Source organism: Lynx rufus, unplaced genomic scaffold (assembly GCF_022079265.1).
Source record: "Lynx rufus isolate CCGP_SWC_20201006 ecotype Redwood Valley unplaced genomic scaffold, mLynRuf1.p SCAF_13, whole genome shotgun sequence".
Taxonomy (NCBI): domain Eukaryota; kingdom Metazoa; phylum Chordata; class Mammalia; order Carnivora; family Felidae; genus Lynx; species Lynx rufus.
The window spans coordinates 27,129,372-27,157,170 of NW_025814827.1; the positions used below are offsets into that span (position 1 = coordinate 27,129,372).

At 37.7% G+C, this 27,799-nt stretch overlaps 2 protein-coding genes across 3 annotated transcripts in view; one reads left to right on the forward strand and one right to left on the reverse strand.

Moving 5' to 3' along the window:
• MYEF2 (myelin expression factor 2) overlaps positions 1-1,492 on the forward strand; it is a 31,058-nt gene extending 29,566 nt beyond the window's left edge. For both annotated transcript variants that reach the window (XM_047075147.1, XM_047075148.1), the window contains one exon: positions 257-1,492. In XM_047075147.1, the coding sequence (XP_046931103.1) occupies positions 257-420 (164 nt within the window). In that variant the 3' untranslated portion in view covers positions 421-1,492. The remainder of the gene's footprint in view (positions 1-256) is intronic.
• SLC24A5 (solute carrier family 24 member 5) lies at positions 997-27,799 on the reverse strand. Its single transcript, XM_047075149.1, has 9 exons — positions 27,679-27,799; positions 26,789-26,968; positions 9,023-9,106; positions 8,826-8,929; positions 8,390-8,490; positions 6,311-6,594; positions 4,035-4,241; positions 2,036-2,137; positions 997-1,319 (listed from the first exon to the last, which is right to left on the reverse strand). Exons 1-9 carry the CDS (start codon positions 27,797-27,799, stop codon positions 997-999), a joined length of 1,506 nt encoding a protein of 501 aa, XP_046931105.1.

The window sequence follows — 27,799 nt, forward strand, 5'->3', positions numbered from 1 at the left end:
GTATTTTTTTATGTTCTACTTTAATAAAATATTAAATCCTAAGCAAATTTATTTTTATTCCTATTTTGTATACTTTAACATGTTTATATTCAGAATGTAAAATGATGAGAATAATGTTTATATGATGTTATTTTTAAATCATTAATATTTTTAGCCAGCTATTTATCATTTCATTGGCTATGAGGAATATCAGACCCGTGTAGTGAGATGAAATCCACTTAAACTGACTAGTAATTTTATAATTTTTCTTTCACAGGTCATGTAATGTTTGCAGAAATAAAAATGGAGAATGGAAAGTCAAAAGGCTGTGGAACAGTCAGATTTGACTCCCCAGAATCAGCTGAAAAAGCATGCAGAATAATGAATGGCATAAAAATCAGTGGCAGAGAAATCGATGTTCGCTTGGATCGTAATGCGTAATTTTAAACCGCGGTTGGAACATTCTTACATCTGTTTTGCTGAATCTCCTAGAAAAAGTCATTTTTTTTAGTAATACTGTATGCTTACAAAAGCTGTAAAAATGAACTTTTAAAACTCCCACCAGCTTTTAACAGTATAGTGTTAAATATACTGTGTTTTTTGTTAATCTCAAGTTTGGGTTTTTAAAGACAGCAAGTTGGTCATTCAGTTTAAATGAATGGTTATACTGTTTTTAATGAAATAAGCCATTTTTCTTGTTGTTACTTTCAGTACTACATAGTGGGATTTGTCCAAGTTTCCTCAACTTTTATCAACTTACTGTAAGGTAAAACAGATGGTTTTTTCAAAACTTCCATTTTATATATGTAATTGTCCTTGAAAAGAAAGGGCTCAGACAAATTAGGATGTGATTTTGGGTTGGTTTTAAATTACTTTTCTTTGGTGATGAAGAATTACTGTAAGTAAGTTTTAGATTCTAAAGTTCAGGATATTTTTTATTTGACTTAAATGAAGAAATGGAGTTTTCCTGCTCTTCCTTCTCCCATCATCCACGTTTTCCACATAACCCTATTAATATCAACCTCCACAGCCCCTTATTTTATTATTTCCGATGATTCCAAGTTCATATAGAACCGATAATGTGGTAATCCCCAAGTATAATAATAGGCAGACTACTCCCAGCTTTCTGTCTAGTTTCCAGCCATTGAAGTGAACTGCTGAAAAAAGGAAAATAATAGAAATGTTGAGAGAGATGGTTATGTAAGTTAGTCCTCTGCTGTTCACTTCTACAGGAGCTGATGCATTTATAAATGCAGTTTTAATAAACCATGGAACACCTAGGCACAGCATATCAAACACATTGGATCCCACGATGTTAGACATAGCCATATCTCCTTTGCCTGCAAAACAAAACAAAACAAAAAAAAAAGCATGTTGTTAAAATGTGCACACCAATGCTGTATTTTTATTAATAAGCTTCATAAAAAAACACTGGAAATTTTTTTTGTTTGTTGGTTTTGGAAAATTGTTATTAGAACAAAAGTCTTACTGAATTTGTATTTTTTAATTTTGGGGGGTTAGTATTTAAAGTCTTAACATTTATTTAATAATAATTATCTTTATTTATTAAACCATTTTTCAATAAGGTCTGTAGATTACTTGTTGCTTTTCATTCTCATTTAATATGGTTAATTATGATTTAATGCACATTTCAGATGAGTATTATTTGGGGGTTAGATTTAGTGAAGTTAATCTGCAATTAAATAGTAAACCTTCCTCTTGAGTCACTCTTTTTTTTTTCTTCAAAGTATGCTGAGGAAATTTTTTTTTTAATGTTTATTCATTTTTGAGAGACAGACTGAGCGAGGGGCGGGGCAGAGAGAGAGGGAGACAAAATCTGAAGCAGGCTCCAGGCTCCGAGCTGTCAGCACAGAGCCTGATGCGAGGCTCCAACTCACGAATCATGAGATCATGACCTGAGCTGAAGTCGGACGATTAACCGACTGAGCCACCCGGGTGCCCTGAGGAAATAAATATTTTTAAAGGTACTTTTGCTCAGTGTATTTCAGCCAGGTTTGAAGAATGGGCATTGCAGCACGAGGGACCTAGCTCTTACCTTTTCTTGCAACCAACACACTGGCAATCGTGTCTGGCAGGCTTGTTCCTGCTGCTAATAAAGTAAGGCCCATTACTGTGTCTGGAATTTCTAATGTTTCCCCTATAATAAACATAGACACTACAAGTTACAAATCTTATAGATTCAATAACCATTCTCTGCAGTTATTTCAGATATTTCCTTCCTGAACAAAAAGAAAATAGGCACATTTAGATTTCACAACCAATATGTACTTAGATTTCAGCTAGAAAAATATTTGAATAAGACTGGTAAATTGGGTAATACAGGTAGTACAGATTTTTAATGATAGATATCTAAAGATTTAATAGACAAAATTCTACTAAGGAATAATTCCCCTGCCTGATAATGCCTACCAAAGGTTTGGATGTTCACTATTAACTGATCAAGGTTGTTGCTTAATATATGCTAATGATAAGATTGGTTATTTTCTCTTTTGCAAAGCATTTTCTTAAAGTGGTCAGAATTAAACAAGTTGTTTATAGCTATTTTTAACCTATAAATGTGTTAACATGGTACACATTTTTTAGGTCCTACTTTGGTGATATACCTTAAACAAAGGAAAACAAAAATCGGGTTCTACCTGAATCTTCCTAACATCATGTTCCCGATTTATTAATCCTTCTGTTAAGTTTGATGTCAGTGCAGCATTTTCCAGAAATGTGTTCAGAAACAGAATCAGAGGGAAGTTAAATAAAAAAACATGTAACTGCTCTTTTAATGTTGCAATTGAATACTTACCTTAAAGTCTTTTTCTTAAAATGTCAATTAAAAGTACTTTAAGTAGCTGTTTATTGCATGCTTTATATATTGATATTGGAATTATAGTTGGTTGTTAATTTTTGTTACTGGTTTGCCAGAGTTCATATGTACATAAATAACACTAATATTTATCATCTTGGGGGCTGTTCTATGATCTGTTACTTGATTTTGCTCTTTTCCTGATTTCCTATTGTTAAGTATATTCTGGCTGAGAAAATTTGGAGAGATTTAATATGCAAGCTAATTGGACTTTTTCATCCTTGTCATTAAAAGAAAAGAAATACTCTGCTCTTTGCTAGCATGCTATTCTAAGTCATACATTAATTTGGGGAAAGTCAGAGATCGGCAAGCTTTTTTTGTAAAGGGCCATGTAGTAATTATTTTAGGCAATGCAGGCTATATGGTTTCTGTTGCAAATATTCACCTCTGCCATTTCAGTGTGAGAACATCCACAGATAATATATAAATGATTGGGTGTGATTATGTTCAGTAAAACTTAATGAGCAAAAACAGGAGTCCTGATGGTTTGGGCACACAGACCATAGTTTGCTCACCTCTGATATGTTCATTTGGGTTAACCTTTCTGGGAGAAATCCTTGATTTTTTTTTTCCTATGTTTATATTCAGTGTTTTTCTTTTGGAGTTCTGTGAAACTAGAGCTGATTATGGCCAGCGGTAATATTTAAATTTTAATCATGAAGGTAGTAGAAACCTAAACTTAAATTTTATTTTATGTACTTTTTACCCATTTCGTAGTTGGTTTGTATTGCCATATCCAAAAGCAAAGTGAAATGTAATCCAGTTAAACAGTGAGCATGCACTGTTTTCTCAAAATATTGTCCCTTTGCTATATTTTTCATTGTGGAATAGAATTCAGTGGATACAGCATATTGTAGACCCCATACAATGTGATTTAATTATTAGCATAATAGGAGGACATCCTGTGTACTTGATTTCATTTATAAGAAGATCCCTTGACTTGTAACTCTAGGCTGTATAATATTTGAGAATATAGTTGGTATGTAATACACAACTTACAAACCCCTGAATGATCTTGCTGGTATATTAATATTTAATCTTTTTGTAAATAGCAGTTATCTTTAGTCTTTGTGGAAAGAGAAATTCCTCCTTAGCTAGACTTTTAGTGAATATAAGCAGTTCTTCTGTGAAACTGATTATTTTCTTTTTTAAATTGTGCTCTTGTACTAAAGATACATACCAGTTATTGTGACCATCCAAACCAGGATATATGTAAATGCGGATATCCATAGTGCCGACACGAAAAAGGTTATCATAAAGTAATTTTTCCAAAACTTTCTTCTACAGTCTGGTGTGGTTAGAAAAAGTAAGGTAATGATAGGAAGGGATAGTACCCAAAAAATTCTTTTTAAGTCTGCTTCAGGCATGTTGAAAACACTTGGTGGATCTGTTGAGGAAAAAATAAATGATTTTGAGTTTTCTCAAATGGCCAATTAAGTTGGAAATGTCCATTTAGAAAGCTATATTGAAATAAATTAGCTGTATCAGTTTCTAAGAGGCTATTTAAAACATTTGAATACCTCATTACTGATACTGCTGGCAAAAAGGAACTAATTGAGACTTTAGGGCAGACAGTATAAAATGCGATACTCAGCATTTCTTGATTTGGGACCTAAAAATCCATCAAAATATCTTGGATCATTCAGTAAATGTATTAGACATAATGTTTATTAAGTGTCAGTTGGACTTCTCTTGGTTTTCTACAATATGAATGGTTTTTAGTAACTTTTTTTGTTTATGGGTCTAACTTGCCTTCTACCTATTATAGCTAATATAGTTGTCTCTGTCCTCCAGTATTGATGATGTCTCTAGCCTGCCCTGTGTATCAGATAATGCATACTTACGATGTATAAAACAATTATAGCATAATATTTTTATTAAGTTGAATATTCCATTCTAAATATCATTGTGATTTTTGGGGGGGCTTCAAGTTTTCTTTCTTTTTATTTGTTAAACTTGGAATTCACTATAATTCTTAGGAAGAGCCTTTAAGAAAATAGGAACTAGTATGGAATCTACAATATAACTTATAAAACTTGAGTATGTTCTTTTATTTAATTTGTTTTGTTAAGTTAGTGGAAGACAATAATATATTGGATAAAAATAAGAGTTCACTTTAAAATTATTTAAAATTTGCATGGCATTTACAAAATAATGTACTATATTGTAATGTACCATAATAATGTAGCCATGTATTGGATCAAATTACATTACAACTAATGCCAGTAAAATAACTCATGAAAAAATTTGCAAAGCTTCAGCCAATGGACCATTAAATAATATTAGATATAATTTTAGTGTAATGAAAAGATTCTTTTGGTTCTTTTGAATTTCTTGTTAAAAAATTTAACTTAGCAATATGCCACTTGCACCTGAAAGTCTAGAAACTAATTTTTATAAGAAGGGGAAATGTCATGTTGTAATTTTTTTAGGTAGTAAATTAGAATAGCTCCCTAATGTACTTAGGTAAATTTAGAATCTGTTTCATACAACCACTTTGTAGAAAACTAATGCATAAATTTCTGTTTCTGGCCCTAGATGAACTTCTACTAAACGCATGTATCCACATGTTCTGCAACTGCTTCAGATGACATATTTAAAACTGGTTTTTCGCACACCAGCACTTTTTCCTAAATTCCAAATTTTTGTAAGTGGTGTTCCCCTTTTCTCAATCAGTCATGAACGAAGCCTCAGAATTTCCTCTGCTCCCTTTTCTGACCTGTACAGTCTTTCAGTTGCCCTACCTTGGTGATGCTTCCTCTGCATTGTCTCTTTTATTCCTACTCCTTTGCTCTGTCCAGGCACCTACCAAACACACCAGCTGTTTTAGTGGCTTCTTACAGACCTCCATTTCTTTTATCCTCTGATTGCCCTGCTCAGAAACCTGCAAAGATTTACATACTAGCATATAAGGCTCTCCTGTTCTTTACTATCAACCTTTAATCTGCTTCTTTAATGTATACATTCTGTGCTCCAGGTATGCAAGTTCTTGACCAGGCCTTTTGCTCATATTAATTCGTTGGCCATCAGTTTATCGAATATACTTTACTTTTACTTCTATGTTATTTACATAACAGACTTCTGTAACTGTTAATTATTGGTAATAAATCAGGCCATCAGTTAAAATCTGATCTATTCCACAAGGCTCAGTTTAAATGCTGCCTTCTCTGTGGTTATCTTTCCTAGCTTTTATACAAATTTTATACATTCTGTCCCATTTAGGAACTACAGTTGTACTTTATTTTCTCCTCTTTATAGTACTTAAACCTTCGTATTCTAGCTATTTTCTTTTTTCTCTACAGTACTGGAAGATTCTTAAGGATAGGGACCACCTCTTCATCATGTCTGAATATCCACAGTGTCTTTTACATAAAAAGTATATAGTAATTGCTGAATCAAAATGAGACAAGTTTTTCTAGTGAGTAGATTTAATAGTGGGCATGATGTGCTTATTACCTTCAGAAACCTGACTAAGACCATGTAAACTTAAAGGAAGCTGAGAGTAGCCAGAATCGTCATGAAAAATCCCACTGTCAGTTCTTGATTGCCGACGGATGAGTGGCTGACCCTCGTCTTCCCATCCCATCAGTGGTTCTTGCTCACTTCTCCTCTCCGTAGTTTCGGCAAGACAAGTGCAGCAAGGGCTGAATTTCTTTATAATATATTGGTTAACTTTAATGTCAAAACACAGCACCAAAACATATAATCCATATATCAAAAGCAGTAAAGTTCCTTCATACCTATAAATTAGAGAAATTTGTGTATTTTAAAATAAAAAAACAAAGGTTTTGTAGAGCTAGTAGTTTGGGGGCAGTATCTGCTTAATAATTTTCCAACACAGCAATAAAACAAGCAAATAATATTTCTAGGTGTATTTTGGTTTTATAGTTGTGTCCAAACTTGGCCACAGCATTATTACAAATTTATGCATAAAAGCTTGGCATTCATTTCTATATTTCAAATAAAACCAAGGATTCTAAATTCATTGTCTTCATTTATACTTTACAAGTTATAGGCATAAAAAATGCTTTGAAAATAAAAATTGTAGACTTTCAAAATAAAAGTTAAACTAGTGAATAGTGATGGGAATTCTCCATCTCAGTTCATTGACAGCATGCATTCCTCAAAATATACAGTATTATAAAAGAATATGGTTTATCTGTTAGTTCATTTCAACTGTGTCTATTCAAATCTGGTGTAAGAATTTTGTGTAAACTATTCAGAATATATAAGGCTTTGGGACTTTTCAGTTTACAGGGGTTTTTTTCATTTTTTGGTTTTTTTTTTTTTTTTTGATATAACTAAATTTGGCTTGTAGTCACAAGACAATAAGCATATTTAAAAAATGAAATTACATCATAGGCACTAAGAACTGTTGTCCCATACTCTGGTCTCCTAAAGAGTTGTGATTAGGTAATACCACTACATTTGAAACTTTCATTTACCTTTTATTTTATAGCCAGTGAAGCTCTGCTACACTGAAAGCACAGAATTCTTGTTTTCCCTAATAGAGGGAGCATAGGTTTGGATACTCTTAAAGTTATTGTCATTGTCCCTTTAGAGACAATCATTAGGACAGTCATTGTCACTTTAAAGATAACTGCTGAGTTCCAGAAGGATCCCTACAATAGCCAATAGGCTTTCTTTGGGGGAGAGACTAGATTTCAGGGTGATTCATTTAGAAATTCTGCTCCCTGCAAGATTTTAAGTTTCTTGTCTGCAGGTCTTATGCAGGGTTGCTAAGTTGTAATACTCCAGAAAGTTGTAAAACTCCAGTTGTAATACTCCAGAAAGGTGCCATATACATTGTTTTCTATTTTTCTGGTATCCTGTAGCATTATGCAGTGCACAGTCTTATATGGCTGTGCATTTTACATTCCTCTCCATCCCTTGTGACTCCTAGCATAGTGATAAACCCATAATAGATACCTGGTTCTTCTTAGTTGAAAAAGTTATTAGCTGTCCACTGAGTCACCCTCTTTTTCATTTTCTTGCAACAGCAAGACACTGGGAGGTAAAGCGAACAATTGCTAATACCTATATATTGTTGATTCTTAGAGGAAGAAGGCTATAGTTGTTGCTAAATGAACATCAGAGAGAGAGTTGGAAGAATTTAAAGATTTTAAAATTTACTTCCTCCGTCATTTCTCTCCGATCTTGTGACTATGACCACTTCTAACCTAGGCAAGGTAAACCACCCAGTAGAAGAAAAGACCCAACTGCTGGGGCTTTAATTGACAACAAAAGGGGAGACTGAACAGGCTGAGGGGTGAAGGAAGGGTGGTAATGTCCAGTGATTAGTGAGACAAGGAGACTCACATGACTGAAGAACTTTCAAAGGGAAAACCCAACCAGCACCTGTGATGAGGAAGTTAGCTCAGAGGCATGTGGGAAAATGGTACCAAAGTGGTAGGTAATTGAGAAGTGACTGAAATAACATTTCCGAAAAAGAGATGTTGCTAAACCGTTGGAATTTCATAAAAACCCTCTCTGTAATTGTGTTTTCCATAAGAGTAATGATCATTTCAAGCTTACCAGTAAACTTGGTTGTCGAATATTATGCCAAGAACTGCAGCTACACTAATTGCATATGCTGCACAGTCTCTGAATAAGGGCCAACATGATAGCGTTGAGGCCTGTAAAATGATAATTTACTGTTTCCATTACAGTGTAACTTCAAGTACATGATTAGCACAATACTAAAACTATATGTTTGTTGCTAAATATTGTAACCTTTTGCATTTTGCTTAGAGAAGGAATTTTAAGAAAAATGGTGTTTCAGAACCTACTCTGGTTTTCATAAATTTGACCAAGAGCTATTTGTGGGTTAACTTTAAATGAAAGACATGTTTTTCTACTGATTAATAAATTTGATTGAACACATTACTAGTGCCTTGTTTGTTCTAGACCATAAACCATTTTTGTAATGTGTCAAGACAATAAATTTGTGGAGTAAAGTTGTTTTACATACCACATTAGATAGTAAGCCACAAGCTGCACAGATGCCAAAGAGGTTATACATTGCAGATCCAAGAATGGTGCTAATGCCAATGTCTCCCTTTGTGATAAATACACCTATGAGCAAGGTAATTGCTACATTAGTGCTACCAGACTTGAAGAAGATAAAATCACATTGAGTAAGCAAAAAATAAAAGGAGCGATATTTACCCAGGAAAGCAGTAACCAGCTCAGGAGCTGAACTACCGGCTGCCATAAAAGTTGCACCTGCAACATCCTGAGACAGTCCAAGGGCTGCAGACAAATGAAATTATGTGAAAGTGACAAAGGGAATGTCTCTATAAACATTCAAATCTATAGCTTCACAGAAAAGCACTAACCGTGACTTAAACTGGAAAAATAAAGCATGCAGGTTAAAAAATTAGAGGAACCCAGTCTTGCTCTCTCTATGAATCCATTACTTAATGCTTCTTTAGAAGGGGAGAGAAGGCCAGAGACCACGGGAGCTATACTGCAACTCTGTGTTCTGAATGCCAAGATGCAGGGTTTTGTGGGACCCAGAAAGAACTTCCTTTCTAGCTGGGGGGCTGTAGGTGTATGGCAACAGCCAGACTTCTTTAAAATAGTACTGTCAACAGTGCTCCTGTACAAGTTGATGAAACTGAGGTATCTCAGGAGTCCTAATCCAATTTGAAAGAGGAGAAAAAACGAATATTGGTAGTTTTTAAGATCTGTAAGTGAAGCTGAATTCGGATTATTCACAAATTGGCAATTTCAACTGTGTCAATACAAATGAGAGGAAATTAGTTCACTAAAAACCAAATAAGAATTACTTTTGTATAATTACAGTCTATTGATTTAAAACCTACAACCATTAAAATTTTAGAGTAGTAAGCCCAAGAAAATACTAGTATTCAAATCGTTTGTGTATATCCCCGAGACTTACAAGCACATCCACTGTCTTCAGTGATGAGATGAAGGGTCTTAGGAAGTTTTTGGCTCTTTCAATTTTAGAACTAAGGGATCTACTATGGGAAGGAGAAGAGAAAGTCATGTTGAAAAGACTACCTTGTTTTGGGAAGGCTGAGACAAGGTTGCATCAGAAATCCCCAACTAGGTTTTACTGGTACATTACGAAGTAGCCTATGGAAGTAGCATGCTTTTTTATTCTTGGTGTGGCAGATTGTATTTTACAAAAATGGCTACAGTATTTGTGTCCTGGTGATTTTCCAGAACCTTTCCATTCCCTGCCTCTCACCCCCCACAAAAGTGGAGTTTATGTCTCCCCCTGTGACCACTTTGACTAACAATATGGCAGAGCCATAATATTTCTGAGGCTGGGACATAAAAGGTGACAAAACTTCTTCATGGTTCTCTCTAGGGACCTTTGCCTTAGAGCCCTGAACCACCACACAAAACCCCAGCCACCGTGAAACTCCTGTACTGGAGATACCTCATGAAGAGCCCATACAGAAATAAGAGGTGCCTGAGGAACCCCTACTAGTTAAGCCCCCAAATTTTGAATCTCCCCATCCCAGGCACCAGACATGTGAAAGAGAGGCAGCTTTCAGATAATTCCAGCCTTGTCTTCTGACTATAACTGCATGAGATACGTCAAGCAGGAACTAACAGCTGAGCCCAGGAAACCCTCGCATCTGTGAGAGGTAATACCATGATAGTTTTTTTAAGCCACTGGTTTTGGGGTGATTTGTTAAGCAGCCATTGATAGTTAAAACACCTGGCTATTGTTGTACTTACTGAGTACCTACTATGTCAGATGCTTTTTTAAGTGCTCGGAATGTGGCAGAAAAAAAAAAAAAAGACCAATGTTTCTGTTCCCGTGGAACTTTTTTCTAGGGAAAAGAAACAGACAAGATAAGCAAAATATGTGTTATGTTAGAGATAGCAGGAAGCAAAAGCAGGGAGTGGGGAGCATACAGAATGTCATGAAGAAAGGACTGTAATTTTAGATTGGGTAGCCAGAAAGGCCTTCGCGGAGAAGGTAAATTAAAAGTTTTCAAGTGAGAAAGCTAGGCACATATGTAGGGGCAGACTTCACTTTACTGTGCTCCACAGATACATGTTTTCTACACATTGAAGGTTTGTGGCAACCCTGTGTCAAGTGTATCTGTGCCTTTTTTCCAACATCATTTGCTAATGTCATGTGTCTATATCACATTCTGATAATTTTCTCAATATTTCAAACTTTTCCCTTAGTATATTTTGTTACGGTGATCTGTGATCTTGGATGTTACTTTTGAAACTGTTGGGGTTGCCATGAACTGCACTCAGATAAGACAGCAAACTTAACTGATAAATACTGTGTGTGTTCTGACTACTCCCCCGCCTGGCTGTTCTCCTTTTTCTTTCCCTCTCCTAGGCCTCCCTCTTCCCTGAGACACAATACTGAAATTAGGCCAATGAATAACCAACCCTACAGTGGCCTCTAAATGTTCAAGAGAAAAGAAGAGTTGCAAATCTTTCACTTTAAATCAAAAGCTGGAAATAATTCAGCTTAGTGAGGAAGACATGTTTTAAGCAGAGATTGGCCAAAAGCTAGGTAGGCCTCTTGTATCAAACAGTAGTCAAATTGTGACTGCAAAGGAAAAGTTCTTGAAGGAAATTACAAGTGCTATTCCAGTAAACACACAGAAGGTAGGAAAGCAAAAACATCCTTATAGCTAATATAGAGGAGATTTTAGTGGTCTGAATAGAAGATCCAACCAGCTACAACATTCCTTCCAGCCAAAGCCTAATCCAGAAGAAGGTCTCCCTTTAAGTCAATGAAGGCTGAGAGGGGTGAGTGAGGAAGCTGCAGAAGAAGTTTGAAGCTAGCAGAGATTGGTTCATGTGATTTAAGGAAAGAAGTCACCTCCATGACATAAAAGTGCAAGGGGAAGCAGCAAGTGCTGATATAGAAGCTGAAGCAAGTTATCCAGAAGAGCTAGCTAAGATCATTAATGAAGATGGCGAAACAATAGATTTTCGATGTAGACAAAACAGTATTCTATCGGGAAAAAGGTGCCATCTAGGACTTTCATTGCTAGAGAAGACGAGTCAATGTCTTGCTTCAAGCCTTCAAAGGACAGGCTTTTGTTAGGAGCTCATGCAGCTGGTGACTTTAACTTGAAGTCAATGCTCATTGGCCATTCTGAAAATCCAAGGCCCTTAAGAATTATGCTAACTCTATTCTGCCTGTGCTCGATAAATGGAACAATAAAGCAGTATATTTATGTACAACATGGTTTATTAAATGTCTCAAGACCACTGTTCAGACCTGCTGCTCAAAAAGAAGATTCCTTTCAAAATATGACTGCTCATTGACAATGCACCTGGTCACCCAAGAGCTCTATTAAGAGATGTATGATAAGATTAATGCTGTTTTTATGCTAACACAACATTCATTCTGCAGCCCATGGATCACCATTCTAGATCCCATTAAGAACATTCACGATTCATGGGAAAACCATCAAAATATCAACAGAAGAGGAGTTTGAAAGAATTTGATTCCAACTCTCATGAATGATTTTGAGGGTTTCAAGACTTTAGTGGAGGAAGTAACTGTAGATGTGGTAGAAATAGCAAGAGAACTGGAATTTGAAGTGGAGCCTGAAGATGTGACCGAATGGCTGCCATCTCATGATAAAATTTGAGTGGGTGGGGAGTTGCTTCTTATGGATGAGCAAAGAAAGTGGTTTCTTGAGATGGTGACGATGCTGTGAAGACGGTTGAAATGACAGCAGAGGAATTAGAATATCACACAAACTTCGCTGATAAAGCAATGACAGGGTTTGAGAGGATAGACTCCAATCTTTAAAGAAGTTCTAGTGTCAGTAAAAGGCTATCAAACAACACTGCATCCTACAGAGAAATTGGTCATGAAAAGAAGAGTCAATCGATGTGGCAAAGTTCATTTTTGTCTTATTTTAAGAAATTGCCACATCACCCCAACCTTCAACAACCACCACCCCGATCAGTCAGCAGCCATCAACCTTGAGGCAAGACCCTCTACCAGCAAAAAAGATTATGATGCGCTGAAAGCTCAGATTCTGGTTAACATTAGGTAAAAGGTTAGATAAGGTAAAAGGTAATAGGTGGCTAGATCATGTAAGACTTGTGAATCCTAGCAAGGATTTTAGCTTTTATTTTGAAAGATATGGGAAGTGTGTGTGGAAAGTCATCCACCTCCTTCTTCCCAGTGATGCCAGCCCTAGTCATGAGGTTATTTGGTCTCAAGAGGCCTAACCAGCTCTATCTAGTCTGAGCTATTTTGCCACCTGTTAAGCCTCTGTTGTGAAAAGTCCTCTTAGGATATGTGGAATGATTCCTCACTATTTGCCTTTGGTCATGTTGCTTGATGAACAGGTTGCAGTGATGAATGAAGGCAGAGAAGTAATATTTTGTGCAACACAGTTCATAACATTTCCTTTGCTGGTTAGAGTCTATCTATCTATCTATCTATCATCTATCTAGCTGACTCTCTGTAAGACCAATTGGCCATAAAATTTTAAAATAGAACATGATAAGACATATTGCTCTGTGCTTAACTTTGTTCATTTCAGGAATGAAGTAAATGATATCTTACATTCATAGTATACAATTCACTTTCTTTTTTTTCAACGTTTATTTATTTTTTTTGGGACAGAGAGAGACAGAGCATGAACGGGGTAGGGGCAGAGAGAGAGGGAGACACAGAATCGGAAACAGGCTCCAGGCTCCGAGCCATCAGCCCAGAGCCCGACGCGGGGCTCGAACTCACGGACCGCGAGATCGTGACCTGGCTGAAGTCGGACGCTTAACCGACTGCACCACCCAGGCGCCCCTACAATTCACTTTCATATACATTATTTAATAATCTCAATTATCCTCTGATATGAGTGGTGGTATTTCCATTTTACAGATGAGGAAACAGGCCCAGGAGGTTAAGTAACTCAGTTACATGGATAGTAAGGATCTTATATGTGAGAAGTTAGGGCATAAACTTCAAGTCTGTTGTTTCTAAATCCAATGCTATTTCTATTTCACCACAGAAACCTAATGTAAAAATGGCACTAAGGCAGGCCAATTATAACATGTTGGGCGACTCAGTTATTTTCTTTCCTGCCTCATGGCATGGCCATATAACTACCCCATTCTATTCTTTCCTAGGGCAAATAATAGTTAATGGGAATCAGGGATACTTTGGAAGTTTTCCAGCATATTCCAGAGAATGTATAAATTTAGTGATATTGGATATTAGCATGAATTCTCTAATTAAATCAGGGCCTGATAATATGTGGATGAAGTTGCAAAAGAAAAAAAAATGCTTAATTTTGAACTAAATGTCCAAACTTGGTGCAGCTCAATAGTAAATGACCAATCTTTGCTTAACGCTAGTTTAAGAATGCTTCATTAGAAAAATTCAGTCTCAGGAGGGAAAAGGTGATCTGTTGAGCTGTTTGTCACAAGGAAGGAAAATAAGTGACCCTTTTGAACACTTTCACTATCAAAAGGTAGTAACAAAAAAGCGTGTTGCTATTCATTGGGCTCTAATTGAGTTATGAAAGGAAAGGTTCTGTAACGATGGATGTATAAAACTTCAAAGATATTTTAACAAGTCATATCTTAAGGTTCTAAGCATATTTTGTAAAATGGTTTATACCTTTGAACTTTAGAATAGACTGACTTTGTCTTCGCTGACCTTTGGGTAGCATTTCTCTCTGCGATAGTTTATTATTAAAGATAAATTGTTCTGGTTTTTTTCCCCCCAGAGCTATTACTTTTTTCCTCTTTATTACTCTAAAGGAATAATCACATTTCCTTCAGGATATAGGAGAACTGTTCAAGGTGAGTTTTCTTTATAGGTTTAGATATCATTACATTGTTTATATAAAGTGCAACTTTATGATAATGACCTGTGGTCTATGGGGACCACAACTTATACCAAAATTCATCAGACTTTTTCTTACACATGTTCTCTTCTCTGATGCTATGTTGAAAAGCTTGTGACAGCTTTTTAACTCTCTTCTGGAAAGATAATATAGTGGGAAGAGTTTTAAACTAAAATGGAAACCTGTATTCTGGCCCTGCCTGTACTTAATATGGGATTTTAGACACGTTATTCAGACAAGCCTTACATTTTGCCATCTGTAAAATGGAGTGTTGGACTACATACTCTTTGAGGCCTCTTCTAATTTTGTCAATTTTTATCAAAATGTAGGATATGGATTCTATGCTTTTAGACTCTATGCCACTTTTTATTGTTAAATAAATTTATAATAAAAAAACCTCCTACATTACTGAAAATTTAGGAGATAGTGTGGGAATATAGAAGGGGAAGAATCACTTACATGTTTACCATTGTGTTTTAACCACTGATATCATTTTAATGTATCTCCAGCCCTTTCACAATGCACATTTTTTTTTTAATGTTTATTTATTTTTGAGACAGAGAGAGACAGAGCATGAACGGGGGAGGGGCAGAGAGAGAGGGAGACACAGAATCGGAAGCAGGCTCCAGGCTCCGAGCCATCAACCCAGAGCCCGACGTGGGGCTCGAACTCACGGACCGCGAGATCGTGACCTGGCTGAAGTAGGACGCTTAACCAACTGAGCCACCCAGGCGCCCCTATCACAATGCACATTTTAATAGTTATAAGCATAAGCTATATGTAATTTGGCATCCTCTAATACAATTTTAGAAACTTTCCAGTGGCAGCAAATTTTTATGCTTTGTGAATGGATTAGAATGACCAATCAAAGGTCATTCAGACCCACCTCCAGTGACTGGGATGGTAGTCATCCTGAGTAGTTTTAATTTCGGTCCAGAATGAAGTGTGACAGCAAACCAAGGTGCTTTATGATTTGCAAAACTGTTCTAACATTAATTTCAAATATATTTTTAGATTTTTTTTGAGTACAACTTTAACATCATAGGGATAAATGCCTAGCTTCCCAATGTACAACATATATATATTCTGTGATGTTTTTAGCAATAAATAAAAACATTTTGATTTCTTTATAGTTACCACCTCATATTTTGTCTGAGCTATGAGGGAATAAATTCTGAAACCCTGTGTAATGCTTTTAAAGACCTAATTCCACTTATGAGGACTCCCTCCAACCTCCAATCTAATGTCTATAACATTATAGTGATTTTCCACCTGGCCTAAGCTTATCATATAATGCATGTATAAGACACTTTATCTCCAAACCTCACAATTACCTCAGTTTTGGCTCCATAACTTGCCCAAGGTCACATAGATAGTAATTGCAGAGACGGGATAGACACCTAGATCTTTTTTACTTTCAAAAGCTACTCTTTCAGCTATCCATGTAGGTAAAGCAAAGAGATTAATGCATGGCTTTATTATTATTGTTATTATTACTATTACTATTATTATTGTTGCCTGTATATGCAATAGCATCTTGGTAATACCCAGACAACTTGGCAGTTATTCAGATCCATATACCTTGGGTAGATTTAGATGCAATCCAAGGGGACCACAACTTAGATCAGAGAAAAGAAACACAAAGAAGATGAATATGCTCTTAAGAGGAGGATGAATGCCCTTGTGGCCGGGAGAAAACACGGTTCTTAGATTCTTTGTTCTTTGGGAAGGCTTGGCCTCTGTAAATTTCATGAGGATTAAGAATCAAACAATCCCCTGAAACTGTTGGCTATCCAAATGCCATACCCACGGAATTATTCAACTCCCTTTCACTTTTATCCATTTAGAACCAATTCCACCTGGAATTAAAACTCACATTTCTCTCTTATTGTCTATTTCTGAGACATAACGTTGCAGTTGAACATGGGCAAACATGGTTCAAAGCAGAGTGAATAAAAAAAAACCTTTTGATAACAAATTAGATATTTTATTTAAGTATGTTTCCCCAACACCTTATTAAGATCATTTTCACTTAAGACATGTTATACCTCAGGGCGCCTGGCTGGCTCAGTTGGCTGAGCACCCGACTTCAGCTCAGGTCATAATCTCATGGTTCGTGGGTTTGAGCCCCATGTCAGGCTCTGTGCTGACAGCTCAGAGCCTGGAATCAGCTTTGGATTCTGTGTCTATCTCTGTCCCTCCTCTGCTCACACTCTCTCTCTCTCTCAAAATAAATAAATAGACATTTAAATTATGTCAGGGTCTGTGCTGGCAGCTCAGAGCCTGGAGCCTGCTTCAGATTCTGTGTCTCCTTCCCTTTCTTCCCCTCCCCAACTAGCACGTGCTCTCTCTCTCTCTCTGTGTGTATCTCTCTCTCTCTCTCTCTCTCTCTCAGAAATAAAGGAACATTAAAAAAAAAAAGATGTTATACCTCAAAGGGTCAGCATGGTGGAGGAATTAGAATTCCTAACTGAGTAGTATATTAGTGTAACATTTAAAAAGACAAGTGTCGGCGACACCTGGGTGGCTCAGTCGGTTAAGTGTCTGGCTTTGGCTCAGGTCATGATCTAACGGTTCATGAGTTCAAGCCCCACGTCGGGCTCTGCGCTGACAGCTCAGAGCCTGGAGCCTGCTTCGGATTCTGTGTCTCCTTCTCTCTCTGCCCCTCCCCGACTCATGCTCTGTGTCTCTTTGTCTCTCAATAATAAATAAACTTTAAAAAATAAATAAATAAAAAGACAAGTGTCTTAGCCAGCTCATTGTGGACTTTGGGCTATATCAAGTGACCAATTGTAGGGGGTCCTCAGTTTTCTACGAAGTTAGCTTGAGAAAAAGTAAAGAAAACTACTGTAAACAGTGGCTAAACAACTCTAAGAGACCCCTACTACATATCAAAAGTAGACATAAAAAGGATTTATTTTGGCTTTATGCTTAATGTTTGTGTTTCTAAAACCAAACTGCTTATAGAGATGAGATCTAATAGTCTTATCTGGGCTACAATTTAATATGGTTTCTATTATATTTTTAATTTATATAATATTAATTTATATTTAAGTTAAATATTAAATATACTTTAAAGATATCACTTTTTAAAAAAGAAAGGGTCACTAAAGGTTGAATAAAATCGTATGGATTTTAATGTAAAAGAAATAAAAGGAACCCTAGACAGAATATTCCAGAGATATTTGAAGTATCATTTAAAGTTGTTACATGGATTATTAGATTAGATAAAAGAATGGGTTTCATAAACGTACTTTCTCTTGCTTTTATTTGCCTTAAACTTGGTTTTCAAGGTCTAGCAGATGCACTCTAGATTTGATATTTGCCCCAAACATATCCATATTGACTTTGATCACTCACCTTCTGCACTTTCATTTTTGCTGAGTAAAGAATTATAATCTTTGTAGTCTGTTTTTTTTTTTTTTTTTTAATGTTTATTTGTTTTCGAGAGAGAAACAGTCAGAGCCAGGGAGGGGCAGAGAGAGAGAGTGAGAGAGGGAAGGAGACAAAGAATCTGAAACAGGCTCCAGGCTCTGAGCTGTCAGCACAGAGCCCGATGTAGGGCTCAAACTCATGAACCATGAGATCATGCAGTATTGTGACAGACCATCCAACAAGTATACCATAGAGCTTTTGGAAGAAAGAAGAAACCCCAAGCAAACAGTACCAGATGTGACTAGCTTTACAAACCAAGCATGGGAATTTTAGTCAGTTTCATAAGTCAGGCTTACGTGAATGAACAGAGACCACAAAGACCACCCCCCCTTTCTTCCTTGTCCTCATTTGGAACCTGTCTGTTTCTGTCTCTGTCTCTGTCTCTGTCTCACACACACCTCAGTGTATCCACCCAATTCCGGGTCTAGGGTAGCACAACTGGTGGGGATAAGGGAGCTCCCTTAAGATTATTCTTTACCCCATTACCTCTAGCTCCCTTGATCTCAGATAATATTCCACCTCTGATGACATCGTTTATAACCCCTTCCCCTGAATCCTCAATTCTATTTCCCAATTCAGAAACTGGGTCTTATCTCTGATGGTAAAATGCTCTGGACACTAGAGTGTGATTTTTATTCCCTCTATGATGTGGATTAATTTCACTTCATTCCTCTATGTTCAATGAATCATCATTAGCCTCTTATCCGAGAGAACCTCAGTGGATATAAAAGAAAATGGGATTCGAGGAAGAGGGCACAGGAACAGCATTTCCATATTGGTGCTACAGAGTAAAGATGACAGCAAAATGTCTCGGGTTGTCTAACAAGAGGTATGTGTTGAGGATGGGGTGGGGAGGAGAGTTTGTGTGGCTTCTGTGATCATAAGTAGAGCAAGGAGAAAGAAAAGAGCCTTGCTGGAAGAAGCCTCCTGTGGTGGTGACTCTAGAGGAAATTGCCAGATCAACATAGCTACAGACAGAAAAAGGGTCCAGGGTGGGTATCAGCAAGAGGCTCTGGGCCTCTACCATGTCCTGCTCATCCTCTGCATGGAGAGTCCTGAGCCTATTCTATCTTCATCTGAAGACCCTTCCATTGACCAAACGAACTACTACTGGTGGCTTGAGGAGTGGGTAATGAGGTGATGGGGCTGGGGTGGGCCAGGGTCCTGTCAATTCTCCCATCATGTTCTAGGTTGGGACTTATAACATGCACCCTACAGAAAGTCATTGCAACCTATGTGATGATTTGGTTTCACAGTACCAGACTAAGATCTCATGGACATTCTAGACAACCAAAGGCTTAGGCCTCGGGGTCTAATTATTGTATTTGGCAAGTGTTTATAACATTAATTTACAACCTCCAATAAGTGGCTGAAAGTCTAAACTGATTTTTTTAAGCAATTCAGTGGATTCTCTTTATTTTGTAGTATACTTCCTCCATAGTTACAATGAGTATTTGATGCTGTTGTTGGTTCTTTTTGTCAAAACTCCAGTGCTGTTGGGATGAAAACACCCTTTAAAACTGTTCACGGGTTCCTTGGGTGGCTCAGTCAGTTAAGCAACTGACTCTTGATTTTTGGCTCAGGTCCTGCGTTGGGCTCAGTGCTGGGAAAGTGTGCTTGGGATTCTCTTTCTCCTTCCTCTCTGCCCCTCCCCCACTTGCACATGCGCACTCTCACTCTCAAAATGAATAAATCAACTTAAAAAAAAAGACTGTTCAAATAGAACAATTCTTCTGAAACAACCATATTATGGCTGCTAACCTCAAAGAAGGATGTGTCAAATTATATCAGAGCAGTTGAGAATATTGTTGGATGTCAGCATTGGAGAGGGAAGGCTTTGTTGGCTGGTCTTAGGTAATTATGTATCATCTCAGCTTCTCATCAGCAAAACCAAACTCATAGAACTGACTTTGTGGGGTTTCTGTGAAGACCAAATGAAACCGTCTCTATTTAATTTAGAGCCATGCTTGGTCTTCTATAATTGTTTTTTGACAAATAGCTAATAACTAAATATATAAATAAATAACAACACTCCAGCACATTGTGGAATGCTTCAGTAAACTGTTTTCAGGATTACATTAATCCTTATTAGTTGACAAAATGGGTGGAATTATTATAACCCAATGCTCTTCAAAAGAACTATGGGGAAATGTAAAGTGTTTGCAGACTTTTCTGAGGCTAGTTTCTGTGGATGTAAACAAATCCCAGGGAAATTGTTTTTTATTGCTGATGTCCTAATTTGGATGGACTATGCTAGACCTTGAAAAGAGAAATGACAGAATTAATTTATAGGCACTTAAAAAATGAATCAGGCCAGCACTATTTCTATCTCATTTTGTTGCCAGTATTTTCAGCACTCAAGACCAGGGTCAGTTCTCAGCAGCTGAAGAAGATTTAGCAGCAGCGTGGGTATCCATCAATCACACATGTGATATTGTGATTTATAAGAAATACGTATTTGGTCATTCAGACGACCAAAATATATTTCTCTCATATATTTGGTCTTCAGCCACAGTTACTGACTCATGCTCCCAAAACCCTTGGAATTTCCTAAGAATTGAGAGTGATGAAGGCATCTTTTGTTATGTTAACAAAGCGACTTTCGGACCCTACCTAAGAATAAACCCTGTAATTAGAGGGTTAGAACTTTCAGTCCCACCCCTGACCTCTAGGAAGGGGAGAGGGACTGGAGGTTGAATAAATTGGTCAATGATTTATTTGATCATGCCTGTGTAATGAAGCCTCCATAAAACCCAAAAGAACCTTTCTGGGTTCAGAACCTATCTAGTTTGGTCTCAGTAAAGGGGGATTTGCTGGCTCACAAAAGCATTTGGTTTGGGAAGAGAAAGGATGAAAGGAACTTGGTATCTGGGTGGCCACGCGGTCAGATTAGAAAGGCAACAGAAATGTGGGTGCTAAAGGTATACCCACATAAGGTATAACCCTGTGGAAATCACTCTGAAAATTTGAAAGGTGCATGAAAGTAGCAGCCTATAAGACGAACTCCCATTTTGGAAGGCAATTGAAATAGGTAAGTAGATATCCCTGTGTGCTCCTTTGAGATGGCTACCTGGGTTCATGGAATGAGTGGACATGAGGGTCTGGAGCAATGCAAAGATGGGCTGAATCTAGACACAGTCTTCTTGTATCCCCAGAAACACAAAAATGCCAATAAGAACTGTTCTATCTGCCAACAAGAGAGACAGAGACTACAGAGGGCTATGTGGCAGATTCCCTAGTAGGAAGGTCCTGACCAAAGCTGGCAAGAAATATTGATACTGGTAGTCTTTGGGGCCTAAAAGTGGGTCCTGACAGGAGTATTCACTGCCTCTGCAATGGGCTTTGCTTCTCTAGGATTAGATGCAAATGCTCAAAATACTATACAAGAACAGGAGCCAAAGATATTGCACTGATTTGGATTGCTGACCATTTCTCCAGACCAAGGAACACATTTTACGGTCCTTGATATCTAGCAATAGGCAGAGAGAGAAGTTTGATAGAGAATCGGAGTGGGCAACTGAAATATTGGTTATCGAAAATGGGGGAAGATAAGGGTGCTAAGGGTTGGCCTATAAGCCTTCACCAGTGTGTGCTCACCCTGAACATGAGGCGTCCTGAAGAAGTGTCCCCCCACTAAATAGCTTTCTGTTTTCTGGTGGATCTGGGGAAGAGTGGGAGGGGGAAGGTGTTGGTATTCTTTCTTCCTCACATCACCTCAACTTTGTTGTTTTGTGCCCTTGCTAGATGTAGCGGTCAAAGGACCGGTCAAAGGACTGCAGCCACAAGGGCTGGAAGCAGGGAGGATTGCTAAGGAATGGTTGTCTTCAACCTTTGTGTCACAATCCCTAAGGGTCTGGTGGGATAAGATGCACCGTCGCCCCGTCTGCCAAATTGAGATTAACAGTCAATTCAGCCATATTGTTTGTGGTAAAAATCACTCACTAGTTGTGCACCTGTATGACCTTAGACTGTGTGATCAGGAACGGACTGAAGGCGGGCTATTGCTAGTATTGCTGCCTGCATGCAATGTAGCTCAGCACTGTGAACTAGGTAGTTAGTTACTAATGAACTGAATAAGAGTCTAGTAATGTGCCAGTATCTTTTAACTTCTATGATTGTTTTGCTACCAGGGGTACGTGTTTGAAGACCAGGAGGTGGGCTGCTGCGATGTTGTGATTTATAAAAAAATAGATATTTGGTTTTCATCCATAGTTCCTGCCTCAAAAGTCTGCTCCCAAAAGTTCCTGCTCCCCAAAGCAGGAAATTCCTACCTGTAGAGCTTGATAAAGTTGTCTTTTGTCATTTTAATGAGGTACATTTTGGGCCCCAACTGTAGAGGGCTGCTGGTTGCCAAGGGAACAAACCATGTGATTAGAAGGCGGGAACTTTCAGTCTCACCCACAGGTCTCCAGAGAAAGGAGGGAGGGCTGGAAGCTGAATCAATTGCCAGAGGTCATGATGTAATCAACAATGCCTATGTGATGAAGCCTCTGTTAAAAAACAAAAAGCTGGAATTTGGAGAGCTGGGAGAGTGGCATGTCTGGAGAGGGCATACCTCATACCTTGCTTCATGTTTCTCTCTTCCCTCTGGCCGTTCCTGAGTTATATCCTTTTGTAATAAACTAGTAATCTAGGAAGTAAAATGTTTCTCTGAGTTCTGTGAGCCACTCTACCAAATTAATTGAACCCAAGAAGGAGGTCATGGGAAACTTTGATTTATACAGCCAGTTGGTCAGAAGTATAGGTAACAGCCCAGCCTTATGACTGCTATCTGAAACCCAAGAAGAGGGTTGTTGGAACTCCCAATCTGTAACCAGTTAGTCAGAAGCATAATAATCTGGGCTTGCAAATGGCATCTGAGGTCAGTTGGGGATGGGGAGGGCAGTCTGGGATCTGATGCTATCTTTGGGTAGATAGTGTCAGAATTACTTGCTGTTGGGGGAACTGCACCCCCCCCTCCCCTGCCAGCTCCCCTCCCACACATTGGAATTGTGAACCCAATTCTGGACTGAATACCAATTTACACATTCATAATAGCTACTGTATTATATCTCACAGCAAAGAGCGATTCACTTGTCTGCTGATGATGTTTCAAAGTAATTCCACAAGTGGCCTAGTGGAAGTCATTATTATAAATATTCTATGAAGTCACTTAATGAAGATTATTTTGAAGTAGCAATCTAAATTTTAATGCAGTTGCTTCTGCAAGGCTAGAAAAGTTATTTATTTATTTACCACTCCCAAGACAATTTTTTATAAACAAAATTCTTGATGAATTTATTCTTTTAGTCAAGGTATAGTTTGGAAATGTGAAAACAAAAAACAAAAAATAAAAGATCTAAAGATCTTATGTGGATCCTGAGAAACTTAACAGGATCCCATGGGGGGGGGGAGGAAAAAAAAAAAGAGGTTAGAGTGGGAGAGAGCCAAAGCATAAGAAACTCTTAAAAACTGAGAACAAACTGAGGGCTGATGGGGGGTGGGAGGGAGGGGAGGGTGGGTGATGGATATTGAGGAGGGAACCTGTTGGGATGAGCACTGGGTGTTGTATGGAAACCAATTTGACAATAAATTTCATATATTTAAAAAAAAAAAGGAAATGTGAAAACAAAAAGAAAAAAATTTTTTTGACTTTTCTATTTTCCAGGAAGAGAAATTTTCAAGGTGGGACAGAGTACCTTGAATTTAAAATTTCTTAGTGTTAATATAATTAACATAATCTATGTACGTCGTCTAATTAAAGGTTCACTACTGGCACAAGGATGAACAAATAGATTATCACAACATTTAAGAGTTTGGAAGCAGAGGCACATACATATATATATAAGAATTTAGTATATGAAAATTGATTAACTTTCTGAAAAAGTAGCACTGAATTCTATAGCAAAACAAATTCTTAGTGAAAGAAAGACAGAAATGTAAAAAAAAAAAAAAAAGAAACTACACGTAACAGAAATTATGATAATTTCTCTGACCTGGAGATAAAAATTTCTTTCTAAGTGTAAATCAAAAGGAGAATCATAAAGGAAAATATTTATAAATTTACTTAAAAATATGTACACTTCAATGTGATGAACAAATTACAAAAACAAACAACAAACTATGAAAAAGCATGTGATATAGAAATGATATTAGAAAAAGGGTTAATATCCTTATATTAAAATAATGTCTTGGAAATCAGTAAGAAAAAGACAAATACCCTCCTGTCAGAACATGGGCAAAAAAGCACAAAAGCAAAACCACAAATTGCAGTAAGCATGAAATGTTTACAACTTCACAAATAATTGGATCAATACAAATTTTACAAAATGACATTCCATTTTAAAGCAATTAACAGACATTTTAAATGATATTATTCATGGTTTTCTGGAATGGAAGTTATCCCACATTCTGGAGGTATAAGTTGGCACACCCTTTTTGTGAAGTGCTTTTGGTAATGTATAAAATAAAGCTTAAAATATGCATAGCTCTGCATCTTTATCAATAAACAATCAGAGAGGTTTGCAAATATCTTGTACATGTATGGGCACAACATTGCTTAGGATAAAAAAATTAAAAAAACACAAATGTTCAATGAGATTAATAATTTTTAAAATTATGATAAATTTTTACTGGGTACCTACTATGTATAAAACCCAGTGTTAGGATCTTAAATCATTTGGAAAATCATGCTACCATTAAAAATCATGTTTTTGAGAGTATTTAATAATATGGGGAAATGTGTAGAATAAAATATATGAGGAAAAAGTGTGTACCTTTGAGTGTACTTCAAACTGTAGATATAGCAAGATCTAAAAGGTCAAAAGAAAATACACCAAATGGTAACTGTGGGGGTCTCTGGGTGATGAAAATGTAGGTGATTTTACTTTTTTCTTCTATTTTTCTTGCATTTCATCAATCTGAGTAAAAATACGATGTGAAAGTAATTTAATCTCTATTATAGAAAAATATTGATGTCAATGTAAAATGGAATGTCAATATAAAAATGTATATTTATACTACTTAAGTTAAATAATAATAATAACAAACATGCTTACCTGTTCTATAAATTTTTTTCTTTAAACAAATATGTGTTGAGAGCCTCTGCTCTTTCCAGGTCCTGTTTTAGGTCTTAAGGGTACCGCTATGGTGCAGTGAACAAGAGAGAGAAGGACTAGCATTTCAGTGGGGTTGGGGAGCAGGGGCCATGGGAAAAAGGAGAGTTAATATTCTAGCTATCTCTGTCTGGGAAGAAATGCCAGCAATGTGTGTGTGTGTGTGTGTGTGTGTGTGTGTGTGTGTGCGCATGTATGTGCATGTGAGATGGGGGGAGAGGATGCAGTTTCTGTGCAATCGTGTGAGTATGCAGTAGGAAACCAAACCCTTAACTTTAACCTTCTCTGAAATGAGCGCATTCAACCAATGAAACTAACCAAGCAAGAGACAGACTGGAAACTTCTGCTGGCCTTTTGCTTATATGGCCTGAATCATCACTGATATCCTGATTTTAGGGACTGGTATACTGATGAAAGGGATATGCTCAGAATTGTGGACAATGTACCTGGCCGAGGGGATGGAACAGAGGGGCTTAGCCTGGCAGATCTTATTTTCAGAAACCTGAAAGTGAGCTTAACTTTTAATAACTGAATTTACAATTATCTGATGCCTGAGGTCACTTTACATAGGACGCAGGACTTATTTATTTATTGGTTCATAAACATCAGTTACTTTCCTTACTGGCAGAAGGCTGAAAAAGGAAGTGGGGAGGAAGATAGTCCTTAATGTCATTTGTTTACCATCTACCTTTAAAAACAATTACAATTTTAGAGTAAAACAGAAAAAAAAAGTTTTTGAAAGCATAAAATGGCAAGCATTAGGAGTCTCTTGTATTAGGGGTACACACCAAGTGCATATATGTGGAAACTTGGAACAGTTTAGAACAAACTGCCAGCCAGGTAGTACAGCAGACAAAGAGTTTCTGGAGATAGTCAGTGTAATAAAAATTGCTGGGTAGGGGCGCCTGGGTGGCGCAGTCGGTTAAGCGTCCGACTTCAGCCAGGTCACGATCTCGCGGTCCGTGAGTTCGAGCCCCGCGTCAGGCTCCGGGCTGATGGCTCGGAGCCTGGAGCCTGTTTCCGATTCTGTGTCTCCCTCTCACTCTGCCCCTCCCCCATTCATGCTCTGTCTCTCTCTGTCCCAAAAATAAATAAACATTGAAAAAAAAAATTAAAAAAAAAAATTGCTGGGTACTCATTTAAAGATGCTCTGCTGCACGTGAACCACCAAGAAAAACCACATGCAGGCCAGTTCCAGAAGGTAGGGGCCCCACAACACAGAAAGCCATCTCTGCAACCAGCTGAGATGGACAGAATTGTTGCTGAGCTGTTTTAAAGACAGCCACGTGGGGTGCGTGGGTGGCTCAGTTGGTTAAGCGTCTGATTTCAGCTCAGGTCATGATTTCACAGTTCCTGAGTTCGAGCCCAGCATCAGGTTCTGTGCTGACAGCTCAGAGCCTGGAGCCTGCTTCTGATTCTGTGTCTCCCTCTCCTTCTGTCCCTCCCCTACACACACTCGGTCTCTCTCTGTCTCTCTCTCTCAAAAACAAATAAACATTAAAAAAAAATTAAAGACAGCCACGTATTTGTGGCACAATTAATTTGGAAGATGATGGGGGAGATTTCCAGCCACTTACATTCGCTGATGATTTCCAGGGAGGGTAGGAAGTACTCATCACAGACAATAGACACGGCCATGAACATGTACAGGATAATTAGGAAGTAGATTACAATGCCTCCATCTGTGCGCTCCTGTTTTGTGAAAAACCCTTCAGGAAATTCCAGGGATGGAGGTACAATGCATTGGGTGCTATTTCCTGGTAAGAAAAAGAGGGAGAAAGTTTGAAATATGTTGGTGTCACTCGTTCCAAGCCCACAAGGAGAGATTTCTCAACAAAACTCTTAAGTGTGGGGTAACAGTGGAATTTCAAGAACCCTGGTGAAAATGTATAAAACACTTTTGAATATGATGCAGCTGTAAAGTTTAAAAAAAAAATAACCTTTGGGACCCGAAAGAGGTGCTTTAATGAAATAAGCTGATGATAGCAAAAGAACTACAAGAAGAAAAATTATGAAATCACTCTTCCTTGTCTGCTTTCTTTCTAGAAGGGAATTTTGAACCCCTCTTCCTCCTCAAAGAGACATTATGTCTCTGATGAGAGAGATTTCTAATATCTGCACAATTTCATTTTCCCATCTCAGAGCCCAAAGTTGTCCACAGACCTGTGAAGAATCCTCCACTGTTGCAGAGAATTTCCAAGACGAAAGAAGATTTTTTTTTTCATGATGAAGTCTCTAACAATAAAAAATTAGAGACCCGCCTGTTTTATGCTGTCTGTGAATTATCTCTGAGCTATCTTTGAGAACTTATTCGAGGCATCAAAAGTGTTTGATATTCTTCTAAGTGCTAAAAGTCAGAGGAGGAAGCATAAGCCGAAGTGAGTCAAGTGAGAATTTTCCTCTCTTTGTCCCTTTCATCCATATGTGACAACAGCAGCAGGGGCAGCTGACCCCAGCGTCCACCTACCTGTGGCCCTCGGGAGACGCCGGGGCAAGGGTGCACCTGAAGAAGGCAAGTGTGCGGTGGCCCAGAGGACGCCGAGGAGCAGAGCCCTTCTTGCCCACCGTTGGCCCCCTTCGGTCTGCAT

Coding starts and splice junctions, on each gene's coding strand:
- SLC24A5 (XM_047075149.1), bottom strand. CDS start 27,799: ATGCAGACCGAAGGGGGCCAACGGTGGGCAAGAAGGGCTCTGCTCCTC. Junction 9,107..26,788: donor CCTGGAAATCATCAGCGAAT/GTAAGTGGCTGG, acceptor ATTTGTCTGCAG/CCCTTGGACTGTCTCAGGAT. Junction 6,595..8,389: donor TTCGACAACCAAGTTTACTG/GTAAGCTTGAAA, acceptor TCTAATTTATAG/GTATGAAGGAACTTTACTGC.